Source organism: Urtica dioica, chromosome 9 (genome assembly GCF_054948205.1).
Source record: "Urtica dioica subsp. dioica isolate 48M chromosome 9, U.dioica_male_clone48M_v1_H2, whole genome shotgun sequence".
Classification (NCBI taxonomy): Eukaryota; Viridiplantae; Streptophyta; class Magnoliopsida; order Rosales; family Urticaceae; genus Urtica; species Urtica dioica.
In genome coordinates this window covers 14,358,400-14,379,667 of record NC_142764.1, presented here as the reverse complement: position 1 = coordinate 14,379,667, position 21,268 = coordinate 14,358,400, and the positions used below count along the sequence as shown (strand labels likewise).

Genomic DNA, 21,268 nt, shown 5'->3' with positions numbered 1-21,268 from the left:
TTGAAAATAATATGGCACTTAAAGATTGGGTCAACTAAATAATTGATTTCAAAATTTAAACCTATAACACAATTCAAATTCAAACAAATAATGCTTAGAATATTCATATAAAAACGAAAATACACAAAAGACAATTATGGAAAGCCCAAAACGTCAAAGAGATGTCAAGTCACTATAATGATTATTTATATAAAATTTATAAAATGTTGGCTATTTAACAAATCTCTTAGTTTTAGAGGTTTAGTAGTTAGTTATGAATTTGATAAATAAAAATACAACCATTATTATATATAGTTAGAAATATAATTATTAACTCATGAAATAAAAAAAAAAACTTATTCATAGAATAATATATTTACAAATTATGTAAAAATCACACGAATGATATAGAAGTCACTTTAAGGTCAAGAAAACAGATGCGAGAAGGGTTAAGAGATCCAAAACAAACGTCAAAACCCCCAATACGCCTAAACCTCAGCAACCTAAACAGTCGGAGCGAAAAGCTCATTGCTTTCTTGTTAAATCCTAGTAGTTTCTCTGAGGATGAAGGCTCTTAGAGCTCTCCGAGCCCTCAAAGCCGTTTCTTCTAGCCCCGGCAAGGTTCCCTCAAACTCTCGTCTCTCGCACAGATGCTTCGCGGCTCAGAGTCAAGAAGCCGATTCAGCAGCCCCCAGCTTCTCCGACGCCGAGAGCGCTCCGGAGGCGGTGTACGACAGTTCGCAGTTTGCCTTGCCGGAGTCGGCCAAGGCTCGGGCGCCGAAGTGGGACGAGAAGTACAGGGCGCGAGCAGAGGAGGCGGTGTTCGGGAACAAAGCTCCGAAAGTAACGGAGGAGGAGCGCCGGAGAGTCCTCGCGAAGGCGCTCCTGGAGGCGGCGCTCGAGGAGGAGGACGACGATGCTCCGGTGAAAGAGGAGGATCAGAGGTCGCTCTCCGTCGGGATCGTCGGCGCTCCCAATGCCGGAAAATCGGCCTTGACCAATAACATGGTTTGTTATTTCCGTGCTTCGTCTGTCTCGTTACTGTTACGTTTTGATTTATTGGATTGGTTTGATGCTGTGATAGGGGAACTAGGAATCAGGAATTTTGTTTCTCTGTATTTCCGTGCTTGAGTTGAGTGTTGATTCGATGGAGATGAGAGAATCTTTGATGTGTTATGTATGTCTGTCTGTGAAGTTAGTTTAGTACTCAAACACTTTTAGGTGAGTTATTTTTCATTTATCAGGTAGAACTATTGCTGCTCCTTCACCGGTTTGGTTTTTAGGAGAACTTTGTTTTGTTCTCTATCAAAGTTGCGATCTTTGTAAATTTGTTTTGATGACTTCTTACTCCGACTTACTTTTTCAAGCTAAAGGTGCGAGGAGGATAATAGTCCCACGTATTGAGTCTTCTTATTCAGAACTAGGTTATACGTGATTCGAAATCATTACACTAGAAGAAAGAGAGTGGATAATCCCTGATTCACCAACTAAGAATTGGTAGATAAAACATGATGCTGTTCTACAAAATAAAATTTTCCCTCTTTGGTGTAGTGGAAATAGTAAAAGAAAAAAGATGGGATGATTCGGTGTCGCTACCTTTCTTATATGACCTATTCTAATGCCAGCACTGATTTAGACTTGCATGGGTTATTCTGGTTTTATTAGTGATGCTCAGTTACCCGAGCATGTTTTTCACTTGAGTTCACTGGAGTTGAACTTCAAATGTTTTTTTTTCTTTTCTAATAATTACAATTATATGATATGTTGAATAATTTTTTTTTTTAGTTTATAAACTAACAAAATGGGTAATCTCCTTTTGGAAAAAGGAAAATAATAATATCTATCACACATACAGCCTTTTCTTATTGTAGAATTTTTTTTTATATAGGTTGGAACAAAAGTTGCAGCTGTTTCTCGAAAGACAAACACCACAACTCATGAAGTCTTGGGAGTCATGACTAAAGGAAATACGCAAGTTGTTAGTACTCTGTTTTGTGCGTTGACTATTCCATTGCTTTTTTTTTTTCATTTTATTTTTGTGATAGTTTTCTTAGCAGATGCATAGTTGCATACACTATGTAACCGGGAAATAGTCTGACTGAGTGTGTTTGTAGTGTTTCTTTGACACCCCAGGGCTCTCATTAACGAACAGTGGAACGCCTCACAGGGATGTAAAAGCTCGCGTAGAAAGTGCTTGGAGCTCAATTAATCTATACGACGTGCTTATTGTGATCTTTGATGTTCACAGACACATAACAAGGTTTTCATTTTTTTTTTAACCTGTAACTATGTATGAATGTTTTTGTGTCATCAAACCTGGTTTTTCAATTTGCGCCTTTCAACTTCGATACTCACAGACCTGATTCAAGAGTCACAGCATTGGTCAAGAAAATGGGATCAAAGACGCAAGATACACAGAAGAGAGTGTTGTGTTTGAATAAGGTCGACTTAGTTGAGGATAAGAAAGATTTGTTAAAGGTGGCCAAGCAATTCCAAAATCTTCCTGGTTTTGATAAGTACGATTTATTTTTTCGATTTTCCCTTCTTTTTTTTTTCCTCGGTCATGGTGCTTAGGTTAGGTTCTAATTTTGTTTTATCATATGGTTTTCTTTCTTGCAGATACTTCATGATATCAGGGCTTAAGGGTTCTGGAGTAAAAGATCTTTCTCAATATTTGACAGATCAGGTATGTGATATCACTCTATGCCCACTGATATGTAGTCTGTCATAATCTATAGATTTCCAGTTTACATATGTTTCCTTTTTTTTTTTTTGGTTAAATAATAATATTGAAGTCTCGACGCAAGAGGTTGTTTAGTGGTAAGCACCGCTACCCATTTTTTTTTAGTGCTTGAAAATAGAAATAATAAAGATAAAATTTGTCTCTTAACTTAAATGTCTCTTTACTGGATTGATTATATTACAGTATTTCCTCGTATACATTTCTACTCAATTCTAATTATAATCTTAAGATGCTTTGATCGATAATTCTTCCAAAAATCCGTAATATTGAGTTGTCCAAGACCAACCTTTTAAATTCCACTTAATTTTTCCTTTTTTTCCTCCTTTCTATTCTGACTTTCTGGTTATAATATTTATACACGTGAACTTATTCGAATGTTATCTTTAGGCAATAAAAAGACCGTGGGACGAAGATCCACATGTCATGAGTGAGGAAGTTATGAAGACTATTGCATTGGAAGTAGTCCGTGAGAGATTGTTAGATCATGTTCATCAGGTGAGCTCGTCCTGTGTCTCACTTTCGATTTGTATCTACTGTCATGTTCAGTTGCGGAAACGCTGTTTTTCCATACAACTGTGAGATCAAATCGAAGCATTATGCTCGTTTCAGGAAGTCCCTTACGGCATCGAACATCGTTTGGTAGATTGGAAAGAGTTGCGAAACGGGTCAATTAGGATTGAACAAATTCTTACTGTTCCCAAGCAAAGCCAGCGCATGATTCTCATTGGAAAGAATGGTTCGAAAATAGGGTAACCTACCTAAACTCCTTCAGCTGTATGATTTTCTATGTTTTTTTATAGGACTCATGTGATTAACAAACAAATAGATATTTTATGTGTAAGAAACTTGATGATTATGATAGGATCCAGGATAGTTTCGAAGACTAATCCCTAGTATTATCAATAAACTTAGTTCTCAGAAATATAAATAAAATAGAATAACTAGCTGAATAATTATCCATCTTCATGACCTACTAATACTAAAACTGTTAGAATTATCTTGTATTTATTCTGTAATTATGCGTTGACTGATTTAGTGACATCAGATCCCTGTATGTCAGATTTAAGTTATCAGACTTTAGGGCTGTATCTATTCTCTAATTCCCTAACTAAACGAATATTTCATTCGTTTATTAACTCACAAAATTACAATTAATAAAATGAAAACATGATTAAATATATAAAAAATTACTGATTCAACCAGATTACACCAAATCATCCTACAATATATGGGCTAGGCCGATCCTCCCTTACCGTATTTTACTCTTGAAATAACTCAATTAAATAATTCGCTCAATTTTCTCGTGAACCGAAATGATCTATATATCATTAATAAACTAAAACGCCATGGATACAGAAATTAGGTTTTTTTTTTTTTTTTTTTTTTTCTGATAACCATGGGTATCCAGGCTTCAACCGGGACACTTTTTTGTGGCCACAAGTTATATGTATATATAGTAATTTACACCTCCTGATAATATTGTGAGTAAAAAAAATTGGTTGACCGAGAGAAATTGCCTGATATTCTCCATCTGGTTGGATCTATGCTCCAACAATCTTAACATAACTGGAATTTATGGATGCGAGATTCTACATTCCAAGCTTATCAATCATCAACATTTGACAAGAGGTTGTTCACATCTGTTTCGCCAAAACAGGACAATTGGCATGGAGGCTAACGAGGAGTTAAGATCAATATTCAATAAAGAGGTTCATCTGATACTAACGGTTAAATGTAAACGAGCGTAAGCGAGGAATGTCTCCTGTTGCGTGATCCGCAAATGTATAGGAAGGTAAACTACAAGAGGGATACGCTGGCTGTGATTTTCTCGATGACAAACTTCGACACGGCCAAATGCAGTTTAGTACTTTTATGCAGTGACTTTCAGAGCATTTTAGTTCCACATTTGGGATGGGCAGGAAAAAAAATAACTCGGAAAGAAGCAAGGAAAAAAGAGTTAAAACCGGTACCTTCTTCTCTGGTAGCTACACAAATTCTTTTTTCAGTTTAGTCTTTTACTTCGTAAGAATATTGTTTTTTATCCAGTTTAATTTTTTTTAGTTCTTCTGTAGCTTTTTTATTGGTATCTTGTACCGATCTTTATTATTCCCATGTACGAAAGGCTATAGAAAATATAAACATACATTTTTATTTTCTTTCTTCTTCTTCTTCAGGAGTTTAAATGTCCGCGCACTGCTAATATTTTTGTCAATAAATAAATTAAATTAGGTACTAACGAGTTTGTTTGCCTGCTGTTGCCGCGGGTTAGCCGGAAAAAAAAATGCTAACCTTGCTTTAATATGTTTTAAATTTGATCTTGTAAAAAAATTTATTGACACTTGGTGATAGTACAATTTTGTAAATTTTGACCACTTAAGTAATTTTAGTCAAACATAGATTTTTTTTTACAAATTCATTAGTTTCAATTGACTAGATGATCTAAAGTCTTACTATACATTATAATCGTAACATGATTAGTTTAAAAATACATAGTTACTATTTCGTCAATGCTTAACTTATTTAATATGTGAATTATGTATTTTATTTAGAAGTTAATTTTAGCTAAATATTACATCTAACGTAAATAGTTTAACTTTTTACGCAAATATGATTTTCTTTCTGCTAATAGTACTACCTAGAAAACTTTTATTATAAAAACAATATTTAAAAATTTTAGACACGTAAAAAAGTAGAAAACGATTTTTAAAAAAAATCTGCTCGCCTCTTGTCATTAGTTGATTCGTAGAATTTTATTTTTGTAACTAACTAATTTAATTACATACTAAACAATATATATATATATATATATATAATCAGTGGTGGATCCAGACTTTGAAGGGGGGTGGTTCACATATGAATTTAGGCTGAATTTTTTTTTTTTTTTTTTTTTTTTTTAGTCCGAAAATTGGGGCTTAGGAGGGGCCCAGGTCACCTGAAGCTTGCACCTGGGTCCGCCCCTGTATATAATGTATTTAAATAAATAGATTACATTACGTACGTAATCGTAATCATATATTCAAAAGTGTTTATGGTTATCAATTGCTTGGTTTCCCGCTCTATCATCTAATTCATAATTGAATTAAAAATTAGTGGTAAATTCGTTCGTTTTGCTTTTGTCAATATATTTTCTTATAAATATATTAGCTTGAAGAGATAGAAATTATCTTACACGTTTTAGCTGAATTTGGCTTCTTTTAACTAAAAAAAAATGTATATGTAAAACAATGCCAAGACGTCAATCTAGTAAACTACCATGTTTTTAGATTTAACATCTATGTTTAATATAATTCAAGCAGCAGAAAGAGAGAGAGATGTATGCAAATTTATCAAAAAAAGAAAGAATAGTCATTGTCTATTGTCTGCGATAGGGGAGTGAAGAAATGGGACCCGCATGATAAAATTGCAACTCAATATTGAAAAACTGACCTATTGGTTTAGTTTTCTAAACTCGTTTTTTGTTTTTAAATTCTGTTTTCTGATTCTAATTTTTAAATTTAAAAAACTGATTTAAAATTACGTTTTAGAATATTTTGAATGCTGTTTGGTTATGTTTTCCATTCAATTGTTTTTATATTTTAATTTAAAGTTTAAGAATGATAAAATAAGTATATAAGGGAAATGAAATAAAAAACAACCTTTTTTTTTTTTTTTTTTTTTTTTTTTTTTTTTCTGTTTTCCAACTAAATTTCAAAGCAAAAAAAACATAATTCCAAATCTGTTTTCTAAATTAATAACCAAACATGTTTTCTAGTTATGTTTTCTAAAATTTATTAATAGAAAACAGAAAACAAGATTGGAAAACTAAACCAAACAGGGACTCAGGGCCTGTTGTTTCTTAACTTGAAAACAGTTTTTCACTTTTGTAACTTGAACAGTTTTATGAAAAAACTGAATTCACTGTTTGTTTGATGATTCTCAGAATACAACTCAAAAAGTTTTCAAATTGTTTTCTGTTTTAATGAAAAAAAATCAGAAAACAGTTTTTAGGTGTTTTCCAATTTTTTCACTCAACTTATTTAACTTTTTTTCTTTTTCTTTTTTGTAATATCTCCTCTTGACATCTCCTTCTCTCCTATCAACATCATTTCATTTTCCTCACTTTTGATTATCGAATTTGTTTTCGTTCCCTAGAAAACTAAAGTTTTATAATTATGGCAAACTTTAAACAATCGGAACTCCATTTTACAAAATGTTAATTGGTCGTGATCCTCTCGTTGAGCACATAAGTTTTCACTATTTTTAGTCAACATTAGGTATCAAAATTTGATATTTGTTGTAATGACTACAAAGACAAACGATGTTTTCCGATGAACTTGTGAACAATCATTATAACTAAAGGTATGGCCATTATATTCGCAGAAAAGACTTTCAATTAGTATATATCTCGACGCTTAATTCTTATGTGAATTATTACACTACAATTCCAAAAAATTGAATAAAAAAAAACTGAAATCCTCACCAAACAGTTATTTGAAAACAACTGCAAAAAAAATTTAGACTACAACTATATGAAAACAAAAATAGTTTGAGTAAACTACAAAACAGGCTCTTAATATTTTGCTTGTAGTGAGACCCATTTGCTACAGTCATTGGTGATTTTTTTTTTTTTTCATAACATAAGTGACTTCCTTTTATGAAAAAATAATTAATAACAAATGTTAGATGCATATAGCTGTTTTTTTATAGCGAGTGTTAATTACGAAAATTAATCGAACACTCAGATTACTTTGATCCAGGCTGGACATATGATAGACATAGATCAAAGAAGATGAAAGGATGGTAGAATCTCTAAACCCATCGTCCTCGTCTTGTGGGAAATTGGTTTCCATTGTCCTTCACATGAGAAAAAGGATAAGTTTCCTAACCAGGCGGTCGACGAACTTCATGACGCAACCTACTTCACCAAGCACAATTTGACTCCCGATTATTCCTAGATGCCCATGGCACCATTCGACATCGAGTTATCAAACACCTCCTCGACATTCCAGAGTCTCGTGAATGCACTATTCAAAGAACACCTACGACAGACACGAGATAGATCTTCCAAAGAACAAGGTTTTTTCTCGAATAAGCCAATTCATTTGGGATCCTGCGGATCTTGTTTTCTTTAGCGATATTCTAACCTATAACCAATCGTACAAGACTCGTGTACAACATTCCGTCTATATCTAAAGCACTTCAAGTGCTCATTTGCTCAGCTCCATGTGGCCTACCTCTATGTCATTCGACACTCGGGTGTGGTAGTCGACAAGAGCAAGATTTTCGCAATCAAAGAGTGGTCACAACCTTGAACGCACACACTATGGTGATTCTTGGATCTCTCGGGATATATTATCGAAATTTTATAAAGAACTACAGTTGCATCTTGACGCCACTGACAAGCTTGCTTTTCCATCATAGCTTCATGTAGGATGATAAGGCGTCAAACCATTAGGATAATGTGTAAATAAATTAGTAACTAACTAACATGTTCAATCTAGATTTTCGATTTTCAGAACTAAATAACCGGAGTAGCCTTAGATTTTCGGTTTCAATCCAAAAGTTCTCGTAAACCCTTAAAATCATCCTCAACCTTCATTAAGACTATCTTAAACACTCAATGAACACATTTTGAACTTAAAAATAAAAAATAAACCTTTTTGTATTTTAAAAAAATGGTAGTAGGACTCTAACTAGGTTGGCGAGCGTCAGGTCGTCATTGAATGTATATGAAGGTCATCGTAGCGTGTTGGAGACTGCCGCATAACATCAAAAATCATCAGCAAAATTTCCAATGGCATGGAGAAAGGTTCGGCTGGCCAAGAGAGAGTGAGAGCGAAGGAAAAAGTGAAACATGAAAAGATAGGTTTGAATAGTTTTTAGGGAAAATAACACATTTATACCCTGTGTTTTAGTGAAATGTCGAGTTTAACCCTCGGTTTTCAAAAATGTCAAGTTCATACCTTATGTTTAACTAAAATGACGAAATTATACCCTGAAATAGACAACAGTGTCACGAATATTCTTTTTATTGATTTTTCATTGACGTTGACTATAATATGTATATATAAACACCAATTATCTTTATTCATTCGCGCTATATATGTAATTTATTTAAAAACTAAAAAATAAATAACAGTCTCTTAATCGTGAAGAACACAGAAAGAGGCAAATGGGTAAACATCGATAGTTGATAGTCATCAAAATCGCATATTCGAACAGAGAATCCAGAATTTAGAGTTACAATTCGAACACGGAATGAAGTCATTTCTTAGGAGGTATGAGTTTTATTATTTAATTTCAATTTAAGGCTATTTTTATTTCAAAATTGAGAATTTGGAAGTTAGGGCACTGATTTAGATTTGATTTGGTTTTTCGTATATAAGAGTTAATATCAATGAAAGGGAGATTTGTGACGTTGTTATACATTTCAGGGAATAATTTCGTCATTTTAGTTAAACAGAGGGTATGAACTCGACATTTTTGAAAACCGAAGGTTAAACTCGACATTTCACTAAAACACATGGTATAAATGTGATATTTTCCCTAGTTTTTAGGTCATTTTTAGTCCAAAATTGTGACAAACTCCAGTTTTAATAGTGTACGTACCAAACTCATTGATGAATGTTTTGCTATATAATAGGCCTAGAAATAGAAATTTCTCAAATTGAAAATTGTCTTGATATTTTTACCACACAAATCTGCTTTAAAGTTTATTTTAGATTTCAATATGAATGATGAAAAGAAGAATTTGTTATAAATAATCAATCTCCTAGCTTTTTTTTTTTTTTGAGATTCTAGCAAAAGTTTCCTTTTATTAAAAAAGAAAATAGCTCACTACGCCGAATTAAATTAAATTAACTAAAATAGTTAATTTCAGTTACTTCGAACTGATGAACTATTTTCTTAATAAAACTAAACTTTGCCAATTTTTAAAAGGATAGTGGTCTATTGAGCTACTAGCCTAATTGCCCCTTATAAAAATGATATTCTAAGAAGGAAAAAATAAATTATAAAAATGATAAAAGCAATTAGACTAACACATATAAAAACATGAAATGTGTCATCCGATCAAAGCAAGAAGTGCTCCAAGATAGTCACCAGCGAGCAAGGCCCTTAATATTTTTTCCTTTTTGGGATTGAATGGTGGGTATCGAATAGAGACGTCGCCGGAGAAGCCTTTGTAAAGAACAGCCTTCTTATGGCTAAAACCGTCAAATGAGAATTTTCCGTGATACGATCCCATCCCACTTTCTCCCACTCCCCCGAAAGGTAAACCGTCAGCCGTCACCTGCAATTATTTAGTATAATTTTGGTTAAGTTTGAACGTGAAACACATGAAAATAATAATAAAAAGTAACCATTCTTGGTTCGGTAAAATTCGTTTTTTATCCATATTGTTGTAGAGCTATTACGTTGATTAATACGAATATATTCATATAACTCTCTAAATTTTTAGTACTTAAAACCGGTACCCAAGACTATCTCCAACCAAACTACAAAACTCACTTAGCTTAAGGTGGGAGCTTAAAAATTATTTACATTTGGTTCTTTAATCATTTCAAATTTACATAATTGGCCCTAAAATATGATTTAACGTTTCTCTAAAAAAATCATATAGATATTTAATATTGTTTCTTATATTTGATATGATAATTTAATTTACAAATTTATAAAAAAATAGGCCACCTCAAACGTGTAAATTTTATTTTAGCCAACATTTCAAAACGTTTAGCCAAATAGCCATTTTCGCTGATGTGGCAAGTTTCAAGCGTGTAACACTCAAATATGCCATTCTCTCAAATAGGAAGCTGTTTAAAAAAAATCAAAACAATTATTTTTGATTGTTAATAAATATTAATTGGTTTGTTTCCATTATAGGAGTAAGTAGTTATTGAACAATAATTTTTTTTTTTTTGAGAAATTATTGAACAATAATTTTGTAACGTGTATTTCTCTTTTTTTTCCCCTCTCTCACTCGCGCTCTTTTTCTTTCTGTATCGCTTTCTCTCTCTCTCTCTCTCTCATTTTAAAAAATTATAGTTCTCGGTGATATGGTTTGACTATATGAATGACGATCTGGAAAAGAGGTTTGACTATATAATTCTCAATTGTGATTTTAAGTTAGGGTGGAGTTTTCTCTTTTGTTTTGTTTGATGAGATGGTTTGGTGGCTATTTTATCTTCAGCAAAATATCATTGCAAGGAGTAATACTGGGTAACCTACGTATGAGGTACACGTAAATATTTTAATATTCATCACACTCATCAAAATCATGTTTTTCTTTTCTTGCTGACATGTTTTTTTAACGTTAATTAGTACCTTTTCTATTTTGCTCTCATGTTTTAATTATGAATCTTGTATAATTAATTATTGTCTATATTTGTTAATTAACGTTAATAATTTACTTGTTTATGTGGAATTCGAGTTTTTATACTTGTTTATGTGGAATACGAGTTTTTTCTTCAGATTTGTGTAAACATATTCGTTAATATGTTATTGGATGTGATTTATAATTTTTCTGTTTTTAACTTCTAAATTTTGTATAGTTCATCATAGTAATTTTTTGTTAATTAACATTAATAGTTCATCACAGTAAATTTTTGTTAATTAAGGTTAATAATCGTGTATACTTGAGAATTGGGTTTTCTCTGCAATTGTTTATGTTTTTCTCCTCAATTTTGTTTTTTTTTTAATAAGAACTAACTTATTTGCGTTATTTAGGGAAGCATTTATTTAATTTGGGGATTAATTATTCAAATTTTTGTTTTTTAGATTTTATAAATTAAAAAAATAGCAGCAAAGGATATTTGGGTAAGTATAAAAGGCAATGACTATTTTTTTAGAACTTTTGAAATGTTGGCTACATTCAAATTACAACGTTTTAATATGACTAGTTTGCTAAAGCATCCTTTAACTTATGTGTTTGATTTATTTAAACTAATTATTTTAAATAATTCTAAGACAATGACATGTCAAAATACAACAATGAAATTTCTATTTGGAAGAGAATTACAAAAAAGTTAAGTAATAGTAAAACACATAACAACAAAAAAATTGGAAAATATACAATAATTGTGTGGTACCGTAGTTTTTTTATTTAATAAATATTTAGTTTCGTAAATGCGTATGCATTATTTCAAATGAAATTATGGAGTAATTTAAGAAGAAAATAAATATAGAGTAATTGAAACACAATACATATAAGAGTACGAATACAAGAGAAAAAAGAACATATACATAATATACTATTTTGGCTGTTAAAAATGGAGTGTTATGAGTTAGTGCTTTGATTTGTCATGTCATGTACGAAAAAAAGGTGTAAAAAAATGAGTTGTTGGGTTAGAGATGCCATAAACCACGAAATTGCGATATCTTGTTATCAAGTTGTGGTTAAATTAAACAATTTTTTTCAACAAAATTTCATGGACTGACAGTTTTCTACCGTTAATGAAACGTTTTTTCAGCTAATTTGATAAAATTAATTTTATATATTTAATTTTGAAGAACATGATAACAAAAAAGTGAATTTGACATAACCATATATTTGATATTTTCCCAGAATAATATATGAAGAAACTCACATGTAATACTGTATCATTAATGAGCATTCCTCCAGAAGATACATTTTGCACATATTCCTCCTTCAGCTTATCATTGTTGGTGAAAAGATACGCCGCGAGAGGCTTTGGTTTCGAGTTTATAAGATCAAAACTATCTTCTATCTTGTCAACCTGCGATAAATAAATTAACAATATGCATGATTATTTTGATGTAGGCAATGGGTTTAAAGTTATTTAATCGTAATATTAAGAATTCCAACCGTGACAATAGGCATTAGTGGACCAAAGATCTCCTCATTCATGATCCGAGCGTCTCCTGGGACGTTCAATAAGACAGTTGGTGCTATCCGTCTGCCAATTATATCCAAGAGTTAATTACTTTACTTATTATCTTCTTTGTTTAGTACTTAGATGATGATTAAACAAGGCCAACAACGATCGTGTTGTAGATATGTACTCACAGTTGCTCTTCATCAGATTGCCCGCCCAGCACAATTTTTTCCGCGACACCTTCTTCGTTTAAGAGCTTCAACAAGCGTTCGAATTGAGGTTTGCCAACTATGCGAGACATATCTTTACTCGCGAGTGGGTTTTTCCCAAAGAATTTCTCCAATTCTTGTTTTAGGGCATCAATCTGTAAATAATAGTATATGCATGGTTTAAGCAAGTAATTTATTAATAACAGTAAAAGCATTCACCAGCAAATAATATATCTTTTCTGTTTGTTTGCATATCTATACAAGTATCACAAAAGCATACAGCTATATCAAGCTTAGCGTTGTCATCAAATAGTAGTCTCAATGTCAAGTTATAGCTTACTGACCAAATGATAAGACTCAACAATAATTAAAACATGCAGCAAATGAATTTTTCCTTGACACTAACATGGTTGTGGAAGATTACCAGAAGAGGGCAAGAAAGGGACTGTTCTTAAACCAGTTTTGTTTCGGATTAGTTCTTTCTCTATATTTCTCACTAACATGGTTTTGTGCCAAAGATTTCCCCATTTTTTTCCTTTTTAATTCAATTTATGTTTCTTCTGAAAATTAAATAAAATTTCCAATGGTCCTTAGAAATTAAAAATTCAGTGATCTTGCAAGCAGTCAGTTTGAAAACCCACTTACCAACTTGGGAGCGAAGTCTTTGGTTGTGATGATATAATCAACACCAATGCAAGCTTGTCCACTATTCAAAGTCCACTTTCCGGTTATTATTCTCCTGCAAGCAACCTGATTTTAACAACATAAAAAGTCAATACTAACAGCATGTATGTAATGCGTATATAAATTATAATGAGATTTTTACCTGAATATCAATATTGGAATCAACCACAGCCGGGCATTTTCCACCGAGTTCTAAAATCACTGGTGTTAGGTGCTTTGCTGCAGCGGCCATCACAATCCGCCCTACTCTAGCACTTCCTACATATATTTGTAATTATTATGTATAGATCCAATACCTAAATATATATATATATATATATATATATATATATATATATATATATATATATTATGAACAAGAGAAATTATGATGAAAAACATGACCTAGTAATTCTTACAAAACACTAGATAATATGAAACATTGGTGTCATTGGACACAAGAACTTAGGGCCATTGAGGTATAATCATATTCTATTGTGACTTTTTTTCTGTGCGAAATATACTCGGCATTAATTTCTTAGTGAACTTCCTAAATTCTTGAACTTTAAGTCATTGAATTGTCATTTTACTACACTGAATAATGGATCATTGTGTCTAAAAAAATGAAGTATCATTGATCAAAATAAATATATGTTTAAAAGGGGGAACAAATATATATATATATATATATATATATATATGTATATATAATATATAATAACCTGTATATAATATCTTGTCCCACTTTTGCTCAAGCAACGCAGTTGTTTCGGGAATATCACCCTCAACAACTCTTACAGCAGAATTGTCCAAATATTTCTCAACCAAGTTCGAAAGCAAACTTGACGTAGCCGGAGCGATCTCCGAAGGCTTTAGAACCACAGCATTGCCAGCTGAAATAGCCCCAATCACTGGATCCATAGACAACACTGCAAAAGAACATAAAAACAAGCACATTATCAATGGATAAAAATTCTCGGTGCGTATAAAGTAGTTGTCGTGGTAGATGGGAAAATCCTTACAGAAAGGGAAATTCCATGTCGAGATGACCAAGACAACACCTAAAGGTTCTGACACAATTTGCGCCTTCGATGGAAATGTTGTGATTGAAGTTTTGACCTGAAAATACACATCGCGTCTGCCGCGTCTGTTTTGTAGAGGCGAAAGGAATATAGAAGAAAAGAAACATGAAGATGAAAATTTACATTTTCCGGTTCCATCCAGTGTTTTAAGTCTCTTAGTGCATGGTCGCATGATGATCTCGCTTGAGAAACCTGCAGTGTTTAAAGACTGATTATTTTACGAGTACAGTGATTACTAACCGGCCCATATTTCTATATGATTCAATCAATTATTTAAGTACTTCAAAAATTTGTTTCCTCAGATACTTTAATCACGTATGTTTCATTCTCGTTTACAAGTTGTGCACTTTTAAAAGTTCAATAACAAATGCCATTCTAGAGAAACTATCTGCTATCATTTCATCAAACAAGCTAATGACATATGCGAAATATTACAAGTGGCCGCAAGGCGGGTTAGGCATAGGAAGGAAAAAGGACACCTGGCTGTACCCGTTGCTCGCAAAATGGCGTTGGCGTTTCTGCATAAGGTTATCTAACGGAAGTAGCTTCAATGGTGGGAAGTTGAAAGGGGGTCTATTTTCTTTAGTATCGGAAGGCTCATGATGGATCTATGGTCAGCTTCTGGGAAACGACCACGAGGCTTTGCTGACTGAGTTCCCGGCCCTTGCTCGTATTTCTTGCACCCACAACACTCTGATGTGTCCCTATTATCGGCTGAATCGGGATTCAAATTCTCTTGGGACTGCACGGGCCGAGAGGTCAATTAAGTTGCTGGATTGCTAGACATGCTCGACTCCATTTCGTTTGGGAATGGCTTCCTGGTTTGGATGAACGGTCAACTTTGCGCTTCAGAATACTCCAAATCCTCAAATGCCGAGATGGCGTGTGATGTGTTCTGACAAACTGTGCGCTCTATATGTGTCAAGTCCTCAGAAATGTGCTCCTTATAAGTAGTTGGCAATGCTCCACCTTTGAGATAGCTTTTAGGTGTTCGTTAGGCTCACACTTCTGACATCGTCTTCTAGCAAAGACACTAGTTTTGGCGCCGTGTTGGGGGATTTTGTTTCGGCATAATCTTTCTATCGTTGAGAACTCTAATTTCTCTTCAGAGGCTTTTTGGGACCGGGTCAATAGTTGTATAGCTTTCCGGCTCTCCTCTTTATGCTCTATATTCATTTTGGTTTTCTCTTTTACTTAATTTATTAATATATTACTTTTACTTGTTCTATAAAAATTAACAATTATGCTAAACATGACTTGATTAACAAAGACTCTAAATTGCTTAAAGTTAAATATTTATTAGGGTTTGAACTTATTACTTTCAATCAACAATATCAAGTATGAACATGCCTGTTAAATTGTAAGTATCACAGTTTTTCATTGTGTCAAACAAAGTAGTGACAAGGAACGAAGTGATACCTCTGAAAGGAAGGCTTCAATCTCAGGCTTTCCGAGATCTCTGTAAAGAGCTTCATAGATATCTTTTTCACATTCTACAAGCATCTTTTCTATACTTTTTAATTGCGCGACTCTCCACTCATAGCTCTTTGTCTTTCCCGAGCTATAGACTTGCCTGAGCTCGTTTACTAGCAAACCAGCTTCATTCCCGCCAAACGTTTTCTTTTCACTAACTTCCTCGGTCAACGATAGAGCTGATGAGCATCTGATCTTAGTACTAAGAGATGTCACACCAAATCAAATGAGAGAGGAAAAATATAACAATCATAAAAAAATGATAGTCGCATTGTGAAGAGAATATAAAGACGTGGAAGAGAGTGAATTACAATGATAATGGAGCAAAGACAGCCCCGGGGTAAGACAGCTTTTTACAATTTTTGTTTCTCTGCAATTGTTGAGTGAAAGCTCCGCTTGATCTTCTGCTACTTAACAATCTGTTTATTCACAAGGAAGCATGTAGTTGGAGGAATGAAATATATGATTATTATAGTGAACATGTTATTTCTATTTACGCATATATTTATATGACTTGAGCAGTCTCTTGCTAATGATTAAGAACTTTGAACGCCTAGGGGTTCAAATTGGTCAAAATGGCTCAAAACCTACAATATATCTGTCCTGTTTTCATTTGTGAGTCAAAATGCCAATATAATGCAGATGGGCATTTACGTGAACAGTTTATATTCAGGCCGTTAATGGTTGATGCCCATTAAGAGTAAAATAAAATTTTATTCGGTAGATAATTATAATTCGCCACACTCAGATTTAAGATATAACACAGAATTAATTCCGTTTTGGGTTGAAATATTTAAAAAGAAAAAAAAATGCCATATTGTCTGGAGAAAAGAAAGGCAGGTAGACCCGTACAGTTTTCACCATGAAGAAAGACGTGCAAGAAAAATTAGGAGCAGACAAATACAGTTACTAAACCCAGAGTTCTAGCAAAAAAAAAAACATACATGCGTGAGAGAAGTTGTATCGAGAGAGAGAGTAAAAACATACATGGAGTTGGGGTGTAGGAGTTGTATACAGAGGCCTTTCATGGTGTGAGTCACAAGCTACAAAGCGAGAGAAGGTGAAAAGTCCTTGGTTCTTCTTCTTAAATTTTCTCTGGGAGTTGGGTCATTAATGCATCTCCAACTCCAAGTTCCGCGTGGAAAACATGCGTGACTTGTTACAATACAAATACCGGCAACGCAAACAGAGTCAAACTCACAACAAGGCTTTTTTTTTTTTTTTTGAGGGAACAAAGCTTTTCTAAGCCACACAATAAAGGAAATGTGAGACTTGGTGCTTTATTTAAGGAGATAATGTGACACGCTCTTCATTGGTAGACTAGAGTCTAGGACGACTTAACGTAGATGCTTTGTCAAGTCCAAACTTGTCATTTTTCACTTGGACAGTCTTCTGTAGCTATCATGGAACCACATTCACACGTACATTATTATTTCATCTTAAAGAGATAAATTGTGTCACTACAAGTTCTAAAATGGTTATTAACTGCATTTAAACTTTAAAGTCTCCGCTTCGTGAACTTGTTGGTTTTTCTTCTAAAAAAAAAATAATAATCCTTGGCATTTGTGAGGCAGATTTATCAAATAATGAAAATTAAAAAGGTGTTCCAAATGACCAACGTGACCTAGAAATAAATATTTGAACTCGACCCAAAGCTGGTCTTAACTGAAATGACAGCAGTTCCAATTCTCAAACGGCCAACAAATAAACCCTCAATGTAACAAGCCGAATCAATGTTTACAAAGAAAAAAAAAACTATGAAATAAATAAGTTAGCCGGCCTTCTAATTCAGATTTTTTTTAATGAAACAACACAATTGTATGACTGACTTGACTGTATATGGCACCAGAGAAACATTGTCCTGTAGCGCCAAATGAATATCAATCGTGATATATAGCCTCTTTTTTTTGGGGGGTGGATCCGCACAGAAGGCCTTTTTCTGGGTGTTTGATCTAAAACGCCATCCGACCAGCAAGCCTGCTTTCTGATATCCGTCGGTCAATGGCTGCATCGATTGAGCTCATCTGATATGTAAAACAACATTAGTGGATGTACAAGACAAAAGGATTCGAGTACCAAGCACTGGAGGAGAAAATTTTATTTGTAATCTTTGATCCTATGATAAAATATGTCAAACTTGTGAAAGAAGCTGACCTGGGCCAAATCCGATTTCACTGTTCGATCATTAAATAAATAGCAATCATGTTGTGAATAAGCGAAAATCTGTTGGGTTTGATTGTGTAACACCCAAAGCCTCACAGTTCAAAGTCAAGTGTATGGAGAAAAATGAATAAAAGATCAACCAAAATTTTATAAGATTAAGCATGAAGTTTTCTTCTTTTGTTTTTACAATATTAAAAAAAAATGAACTTGGTTGAAATACGTTTGAGTAGATCACAGAAACTGCCAACAAAAAAAGGTAATATAAATACCTACTTGAATCTTTTGGTGCCCAAGATTTGATTGCATAGCTTGGAAACACGAGGATGGCAGTTAAAATTAGAACACCATGCCCGTCAACCAATCGGGGTTTGTAGCATTGATGCTTAAAATAGGCTAATGTTTCATTATTTCTTCTGTTGTATTGGTTTTGACTTTTAGTTCCGAAAGTAACATGAATATTCAAACAGAAATACCTCTATAAACAGGAAACGCGTAAAGAACTGAATCTGATAACATGAAACATTAACAGCCTACCCATCTGGTTAGAAATGATATGAACTCCAATAAATGGAGAGGTAGTATAACTTACCTGGGTAGTTTCATCATGCACCTGATACTTAGTAAGGGCCATTCGTCTTTCTTCCTGCAAAATATATATATAAATAATACACTTTAAAGCGCAAGCTCATCAAGATCAGCTAATACATGTCTATTTTGCAGCAGTATAATGAAACTTACCATGGACATTGCTTCATCATCCCAAACCAAATAGACTTCATTGTTTGCAGGTTGATTAGCTGGAGCTTTCTTCGTAATAACAGGCGGCGGTCCAATTGAAGGACCAGCTGTGTTTGGACCAGAGGCGTACGAGTGTGAGTTCGCTAATGGCACGCCTGAAGCAATATAAGTGAAGCAACATAAGTGAAGTAAAAAAAAATCCAGCAGCAAGGAATAAGTTTAAATCATCAATAAATAGAGCCCTAAACATCCTCAAGAGCACTGTACTTTATAAGCACAAAACAGAATCATGTGCGAGGTCGATGATTCAGATTCTAAACAGATGGTGCCACGGTGTTACCTGATTGTGAATCAAAAGAGGGTTTACTGTCCAGTGCGGAGCCGGGCATTCTTGGCAGGGGCACTGAAGCCGGATTTAGAGTAGGTATATTGCTATTCCCTCCAACAGGGAATAAGGGCTGAGATACCGGACCCGTAGGTGCTGATCCAGGCAGCCCCGGAGGAACCATGGAAGGCCTTAAATTTTGGACTGGAAACAATGGTTGCTGAGCGTATCCCAGTTGAGTCGGTGGAGGATGTGACACCGCCGGAGGTTGTGGATACCATTGTTGAGGACGCGGAGGAATAGCCCACGCATTTGGAGGCATTGGTAATGCAGAATTGTACCTGCCACAGGCAAGTTGAATATATATAAATACAAAATAAAAAAATAAAAAAAATAGTAATGACTGCAAATTAAATGTTTAGAGGTATATATACATTGGTTGCATCATCCCTACACCAGGTCGGGCATATGCGATAGCTCCGGGAACCATGGGACCAAGCGGGGGCAGTGCCACGTCCAACTTTCCCACTTTCGCTGCAGGCTCATCCTCTGAAATTGTTTACGATATGTCAGAAATTGTGTGCTTCCCCGATAAAACAAGAATTGCTAAGTCCTTTGGTAACATTTTCTATACTGCCCATTCCAAAGTACAAATGACTAAAGATAAAGATGCTTTTACAGAAATATCAAAAATATTAGTAGTTCTCATTTATATGTCATGGATATATCACAAATATTAGAAGTTTTTACTTTCTCCCCCTGTGAATATTATGATGGCCCCAAATCCCAATCACAGTGGAGAAAAAAAGAGCATTTGTGTGCGTGTTTGGAATAACAAATTAGATTCATACAGCAGCCTGATTATCGATTCTGCGACCCTAGTGTCAGAATTTAAACCCTTACTTCGATCTGTTGTGCAAAGAAAAGAAAACCAACACTCGAAGCTACAAATTTCATGTAGTTACTAAAACAAATGTCTCTCAAATAAAGAAGAAAAAAAAACACTACTACTGACAGAAAAAAGATGTTGACAATCTACCTTCCTCGCCATAGTGCGCGGCCAAGACATCTGGAGGAATTCCTTGCATTCCATAAATTTCAATATCTGTTGACTCTCTACCTGATTTGGCATTAGGAACCCTGTAAAGTAGTAAGAAGCAGAGCAAAGAAACAATCAGAACAAACAATTCTTCTGCTGTTATGTTACCTCTGTGGATTGTGTATTGGATCAATTTTAATGTCGCTCAAAGAAGGGACTAAGAAAAATATAACAAACACATACTATCAGACGTAATGAATATACAAATTACTTCAAGTTACAGAAATTTTCGAAAGGATCATATGAAAGGGCGTTCCTGTGTTATAATTACAGAATTTCAATTCAGCATGCCAAGTCCATTAAAGGTTCTACTTTTTTCCAGGCGAATACGAACGAAACACAAATCAAATTTCTTGATTACAGGCATAGTTGAATGGATCTATAGTGCAGTGCGTGTGTAGTCGCTCAACCGATAGGGATAAAAAAAAAAAAAATTCAATCAATTCCTCACAGCCAATAAAAAAAAAATGAATTAAAAGGAAAAAAAAAAAAAAGCGATTCGTGAAAAGGCCATATTGTGTGCCGTAAGAATGGAGTAAAATTGGGAAGGGAAAGAAGACGGACTTAGTCACGGACTCCTTGTGGACCTGAAGGACGTGAATGGCCATGCCTCCGGCGGTGGAGAGCTTCTTGTGGCAGACATGGCATTTGAAGTGCTTGGCTTTCTGGTGCTGAACCAATATCTTCTCGTCGTCGAACTCTCTGTCGCAGTAATAACACCAAACCTTCGACGCCACTCTCTTCTTCTTCTTACCCATCTCTCTTTCTCCTTCGGGGTTTTGGGGTTTCTGATCTGCGTTTTACTTTTTTTTTTTTGGGGGAATAAATGTGTGCGTGGGTGTGTGTTTTTTTTTTTATGGAGTATGGACTATTTAATATGAGGTATCTGACTCAAGATTGACGTTGTAATTCAACCTAAAGAGAGACTAATTATAAAATATCATATAAAAAAAATTAATAATGAAACAAAAACTCAGCTACA

At 34.1% G+C, this 21,268-nt stretch overlaps 3 protein-coding genes across 4 annotated transcripts; 1 reads left to right on the top strand and 2 right to left on the bottom strand.

Moving 5' to 3' along the window:
• Positions 1 to 392: 392 nt before the first annotated feature.
• LOC149385154 (GTP-binding family protein) lies at positions 393 to 4,884 on the top strand. 2 transcript variants are annotated; one of them, XM_089627324.1, is made up of 9 exons: positions 393 to 987; positions 1,868 to 1,957; positions 2,094 to 2,239; positions 2,337 to 2,495; positions 2,599 to 2,665; positions 3,110 to 3,217; positions 3,332 to 3,471; positions 4,380 to 4,514; positions 4,601 to 4,884. In XM_089627324.1, exons 1-8 carry the CDS (start codon positions 544 to 546, stop codon positions 4,468 to 4,470), a joined length of 1,245 nt encoding a protein of 414 aa, XP_089483450.1. In that variant the 5' UTR covers positions 393 to 543; the 3' UTR covers positions 4,471 to 4,514; positions 4,601 to 4,884. The 2 variants fall into 2 exon arrangements, with proteins under 2 accessions (XP_089483450.1, XP_089483449.1); XM_089627323.1 differs by having other exon boundaries at positions 394 to 987; positions 4,380 to 4,884.
• A 4,664-nt stretch (positions 4,885 to 9,548) lies between these two features.
• Positions 9,549 to 17,386, bottom strand: LOC149385153 (aldehyde dehydrogenase family 3 member H1-like). The gene is made up of 12 exons (XM_089624913.1): positions 16,949 to 17,386; positions 16,273 to 16,380; positions 15,908 to 16,163; positions 14,612 to 14,680; positions 14,429 to 14,525; positions 14,129 to 14,335; positions 13,570 to 13,685; positions 13,389 to 13,493; positions 12,726 to 12,898; positions 12,525 to 12,615; positions 12,286 to 12,435; positions 9,549 to 9,992 (listed from the first exon to the last, which is right to left on the bottom strand). The coding sequence occupies exons 1-12, from the start codon at positions 16,987 to 16,989 to the stop codon at positions 9,765 to 9,767; spliced, it is 1,641 nt and encodes a 546-aa protein (XP_089481039.1). The 5' UTR covers positions 16,990 to 17,386; the 3' UTR covers positions 9,549 to 9,764.
• A 186-nt stretch (positions 17,387 to 17,572) lies between these two features.
• On the bottom strand, positions 17,573 to 21,195 carry SUF4 (zinc finger (C2H2 type) family protein). Its single transcript, XM_089624914.1, has 7 exons — positions 20,851 to 21,195; positions 20,227 to 20,327; positions 19,622 to 19,736; positions 19,203 to 19,528; positions 18,863 to 19,017; positions 18,714 to 18,767; positions 17,573 to 17,985 (listed from the first exon to the last, which is right to left on the bottom strand). The coding sequence occupies exons 1-7, from the start codon at positions 21,042 to 21,044 to the stop codon at positions 17,914 to 17,916; spliced, it is 1,017 nt and encodes a 338-aa protein (XP_089481040.1). The 5' UTR covers positions 21,045 to 21,195; the 3' UTR covers positions 17,573 to 17,913.
• Between the last annotated feature and the right edge of the window lie 73 nt (positions 21,196 to 21,268).

What these genes read in the sequence shown, in the direction of transcription:
- LOC149385154 (XM_089627324.1), top strand. Translation starts at nt 544, where the DNA reads ATGAAGGCTCTTAGAGCTCTCCGAGCCCTCAAAGCCGTTTCTTCTAGC. An exon ending in AATCTTCCTGGTTTTGATAA is followed by an intron (nt 2,496 to 2,598) that starts GTACGATTTATT and finishes TCTTTCTTGCAG; the next exon opens with ATACTTCATGATATCAGGGC. An exon ending in CTCAATATTTGACAGATCAG is followed by an intron (nt 2,666 to 3,109) that starts GTATGTGATATC and finishes TGTTATCTTTAG; the next exon opens with GCAATAAAAAGACCGTGGGA.
- LOC149385153 (XM_089624913.1), bottom strand. Translation starts at nt 16,989, where the DNA reads ATGAAAGGCCTCTGTATACAACTCCTACACCCCAACTCCAT. An exon ending in GGACAAGATATTATATACAG is followed by an intron (nt 13,686 to 14,128) that starts GTTATTATATAT and finishes AAATATATGTAG; the next exon opens with GAAGTGCTAGAGTAGGGCGG. An exon ending in CACTAATGCCTATTGTCACG is followed by an intron (nt 12,436 to 12,524) that starts GTTGGAATTCTT and finishes TATTTATCGCAG; the next exon opens with GTTGACAAGATAGAAGATAG.
- SUF4 (XM_089624914.1), bottom strand. Translation starts at nt 21,044, where the DNA reads ATGGGTAAGAAGAAGAAGAGAGTGGCGTCGAAGGTTTGGTGTTATTAC. An exon ending in CGCGCACTATGGCGAGGAAG is followed by an intron (nt 19,737 to 20,226) that starts GTAGATTGTCAA and finishes AAACAATTTCAG; the next exon opens with AGGATGAGCCTGCAGCGAAA. An exon ending in ATGATGAAGCAATGTCCATG is followed by an intron (nt 18,768 to 18,862) that starts GTAAGTTTCATT and finishes TATATTTTGCAG; the next exon opens with GAAGAAAGACGAATGGCCCT.